The sequence below is a fragment of the Pterocles gutturalis genome, unplaced genomic scaffold (assembly GCF_000699245.1).
Source record: "Pterocles gutturalis isolate BGI_N339 unplaced genomic scaffold, ASM69924v1 scaffold16441, whole genome shotgun sequence".
NCBI lineage: Eukaryota > Metazoa > Chordata > Aves > Pterocliformes > Pteroclidae > Pterocles > Pterocles gutturalis.
This window is the reverse complement of record NW_010105784.1, coordinates 11,645-16,309: the sequence shown is the minus strand read 5'-3', so window position 1 is coordinate 16,309 and position 4,665 is coordinate 11,645. Positions and strand designations below refer to the sequence as shown.

Sequence of the window (4,665 nt, the reverse complement as noted above, 5' to 3'; positions counted from 1 at the left end):
AGCAGGTTCATATCTGAATCCTCTATAGTGTTTGACTGAATACAATTAACCATGTGTTGCCTATATGGGTGGCAAATATGGCAGAAAGTTGTGGTTGCTTCTGAAATGAGCAAGTCTGACTTTCTTATCGGTATTGTATTCGCTTTTATCAAGCATTCAGTTAGTGGACACATGAATAAAAATGATTTATTGAAGACAGAACAATACAGATACTGCTGATGAAAGACCCACCTCCTGGCTCATATGGAAGACTTGAAAAGCATGTGAATGAAGGGAATGTGTTTTCTAGTGCTTGGATTTCTCAAAAGCTTTCAATTAATTTTCTTATCGGTATTGTATTCGCTTTTATCAAGCATTCAGTTAGTGGACACATGAATAAAAATGATTTATTGAAGACAGAACAATACAGATACTGCTGATGAAAGACCCACCTCCTGGCTCATATGGAAGACTTGAAAAGCATGTGAATGAAGGGAATGTGTTTTCTAGTGCTTGGATTTCTCAAAAGCTTTCTATTAATTTGAAGTTGTGGATGCCCCATCCCTGGAGGTGTTCAAGGCCAGGCTGGATGAGGCTTGAGCAACCTGGGTGAGTGGGAGGTGTGCCTGCCCATGGCAGAGGGGCTGGAACTAGATGGTCTTTGAGGTCCCTTCCAACCCAAACCATTCTATGATTCTGTTAATTCTTCCTTAACAACTAATGGTAACAAAAGTTGCAGATAATTCTGTGCAACTGAGTGATTAATCAACAGCAACTGAAATTTAATGCCAAGTTAAAAAATTGTGACCTTTTAATTAAGAAAAGATATTTTTTAAACAATGATAAAGCTGAAAATCAAGTATGAAGCCACAGAAATTACCTCTTCTTCTCCTTTAACAGTTGGAAACAGTTCTCCATTCTTGCAGTATTGTTAATTCTAAAGCTGGAGTGGAAAGTCTTAAGCTGCTCTACTGCCTAGCTGCAGTGGTCCTCGACTGCCTTACCAGCTGTTGCTGCCTGTGTGCCTGCGTATTGGCACACAGGCACTTAGATCCAGTGTTGAGCTGTTCCAGCAAACTAAGTTGTCAGAAATCACTTAGCTGGGCTAGCTTTGTGCTGACTACAGGTTGGAATGCCCCAGTCCTGGACAAGAACAGTTGTAGCCAGCTGATAGAATCATACAGTGGTTTGGGTTGGAAGGGATCTTTAAAGGTCATCTAGTCCAATCCCCCCTGCAGAGCGCAGGGACATCTTCAACTAGATCAGGTTGCCCTGTCCAGCCTGACCTTGAATAATTCCAGGGATGGGGCATCTACCACCTCTTTGGGCAACCTCTTCCAGTGTTTCACCACCCTCATCGTAAAAAGTGTCTTCCTTATGAATCTAGTCCGAATCTACCCTCTTTTAGTTATCCCTTGTCCTGTTGCTTCAGGCCCTACTAAAAAGTCTATAGATCTACAACTTTGGTCATGGATCATTTGATCATGATCATTCATGATCTGATCATATGCAAGTGTCCTATTAATAGGTGATCAAATCCAAGTCCTTACTGTATCTTTAACATAAAAAAAAAGATTTAATCTTGTATAGTAAATGAGAGAGGATGGGAATCCACAAGTCACTTTTAGCAACAGAGCAACTAGGCTTGTCATCTTGCTAATGTAACTTAAATTATTTTTTGAAATAGTTAGTACACTGAAACCGTATCTTTCTCTCTCTTCAACAGGATGTTATTGCTGGATTTCTGTACGCTATTCTTATCTTGGTTGTCTTCCATCCATTTGTGGACCTGATTGATAACTTCAACTTAACTTACAAATATGCACCCTTAATTATCATCAGTCTCCATTTAGCGCTGGGCATCTTCTCTTTTACCCTGGACACCTGGAGCACATCGCGAGGAGACACAGCTCAGATACTGGGCTGTGGTGCTGGAGTAGCCTGTGGCTCTCACGTTAACTACATAATGGGTCTAAACCTAGATCCTCCTCCCCATACATTACCTTTATCTCTTTCCTCCCTCACCGTGACTGTGTTTGGAAGAGCCATATTGCGGTTGTTGATTGGAGTAATAATTCTGTTGTTAACAAGAGTAGCGATGAAAAAAGCCACTATTCCACTGGCATGTAAAATATTTCGCATACCACATGACGATGTACGGAAAGCAAGACAACGCATGGAAGTTGAGCTTCCCTATCGCTATATAACGTATGGAATGGTTGGGTTCTCCCTCATGTTTATTGTTCCTTGCGTCTTTCATTTTATTGGTCTTTCTTGATGCAATTTTATCACTTTAAATAGGAAGAACAGAGCTAGTTGCTTTTTGAAGAGGTGCACTAGTTTGCTAAGGGAAGGCCAGCGAACTTGGCTTTAGCAGGGTCTTCACTTTAACAGCAATACATAGGAGGCAAAGCATTTAAAGAGCTCCGCATGTCTTTGGATGGATGGTATGGGGCCAGAAGTCCACGAGAAGTGCTGAACTCTATAAATGCTATGTCTAGACTTATTGCTGTAACCAAGTCTCTGTGTGTGTGTGATGCAATGAATGTATCTGGAATGTCTGTCATACTGTACCTGCATACCTTGACATTTTAACAGGTATGTCTGACAGCTAATCAGAAAGCTCCATTCATGATCTGTTTGCCATTTCCTAGTAATTTATTCAAGTTGTTGGACCATAGATTGCTAAATTTGCTTTCCTCTATTCTTTCCTGAAGTCCTGCTTCAAGATGTTTCAGCTAATAGGCATTTCTAATGGACCAAACTTGTAATGAGGTTGAATTTTTCTAAAAAACCAAACTGAAGCCTTTTTCTTTAGCCCCCTCTACAGAGTAAAATGTCTGGTTTGTCATTGGCAGATATTACTAGAGTATGTATGATTCAGGTACTGTATTTTATGGTTTAATAACCGTGCCTTTCTGTTATTAAATTAAGAAATGCCATATATACTGTGATATAAAAATGCGTAATTTTATTTGAAATCCTACATAATTAGGCAGTTACTTTTAAATGTGAGATTGTCCACATTGCTGGCATGGCTCAAGTAAACCGGAATATTCAGTTTAGCCTGACCAAAATTGCATAAAGGAAATGACCCAAGGTTTGTGTCCTTAAGCGCAAGATGTTGTAAATGGACAATAATCCCTTTTGTAAGTATTTTTAATGTGTATTGTAAGTACTGGAAGAGGATATATTTTTCTGGAGATTGTTTATACAGTGGACAGGTATTAAAAATTAACTATCTAAACATATAAACAATAAAAACACCCCATTCTGCAAAGAAATGGGCCTCACTTATTATTCCAAACTAATTTAGAGGGGCCATTGTTTTAAGATATTTGCTTAGAAAATATAATCCTTATTCTAGAAAAAATATATGTATTTTTATGTATTAATGTACTATATTTAAAGGTGTTAATAACTTTTACCCAATTTAGATAGCTGTAAGACAATATTATGATCAAATTAATTTTTTAATCGTTCTGATAGGCAGATTATGAGCAGTTAAGACAGTATGGTCAATGCAGAAACGGTTTGTGCAAATCTAAATTTTACTAAATTATTATGCACTTTTCAGCTTTTCATGATCCTTTTCCCAGTGATGAGTAGAATGTGACCATTCAACTGTAACTTCATGTGTCTCTTGTGTCTTTCATTTTGTCTGTGTTGATGTGTTGCCTAATCTGTTCTTTCCATGTCAGGAAGCTGTCATATTGCAACAAGAGCTGTCTCATTGTCTGGCCAGACATGAATTACTTAGTTTTGTGTTGTACATTTTATTCAGGAAAACATAATTTGGTTGGGAAGTAGAGCGATTAGATAGAATACAAATACCATAAGCTTTGTAAACAATATTTGGAATGGGAAGTTCTTTTTGTATTGGAGCTCGTACCTCCAAACTGTTAATATGTAAATTAACAAAATGAACTTCGTATCTCTTTCCTCACAGCACTCAAACTTACGGTACGCTGTCATTAGAAGATGTGAAAAGCTAACTTTTCTGATTAATTTCTTCAGTCCATTCAGAATGCGTTGCTATGAATGTATTCAAACTGATGTATTCAGAACTGATAGCGTTAAACAACTCTTGTAGTTGAAAAGACCTTACCTAGTAGAAAATGGTTAGCTTGTTTCAGTGCATACTTCTGGATTTGATTTTTTATCTGTTCTTCTTTTGCGGTTTAATGCTTAATGTGCAGTAAAAGGTAAATTGGTTTTCAAGATTTTGAAGGAGGGATTTCCAGTGGCTTGGCTTTACACACAAAGATAGTCATTAAATAAATAGCTGCAGGGAATGTACACAAAATGCCTTACTCTGAAAGCCCTGAGCAAGTGATATAGTTCCAATTATGTTAAATTAGTCTGAGGACCAGTGAAAATAACAGGATAACTTTCTCTGAAATTTAGGGCATATTCTGCTTAAATATCCTAGCTTTACAGTTTATAGTGAAAAATTTTAAAATTCTAGCACAGAAGAGGCAAATGAACAAAACTAATTTTTTGAAGGTACGTATTTGACTTGTAGGAACTTCAAGTTTACAGCATAAGAGTGTTCTTAAAGCTGTCTTTTCTAGCTGTTGTTGCTTGCTCTGTTGTACTATTAATGGAACATAAATTCTACTGTGGAAGATCTAGAATGGGTGGAAACATCGTATGCAGGTAGGGCATTCAACAGGCTAAGGAAAA

At 37.6% G+C, this 4,665-nt stretch overlaps 1 protein-coding gene across 1 annotated transcript in view; it reads left to right on the top strand.

The window, feature by feature from the left end:
- Positions 1-2,257, top strand: part of SGPP1 (sphingosine-1-phosphate phosphatase 1) — a 4,928-nt gene extending 2,671 nt beyond the window's left edge. The window contains exon 3 of the mRNA XM_010087533.1: positions 1,706-2,257. Coding sequence (XP_010085835.1) covers positions 1,706-2,257 — 552 coding nt within the window. The remainder of the gene's footprint in view (positions 1-1,705) is intronic.
- Positions 2,258-4,665: the final 2,408 nt, after the last annotated feature.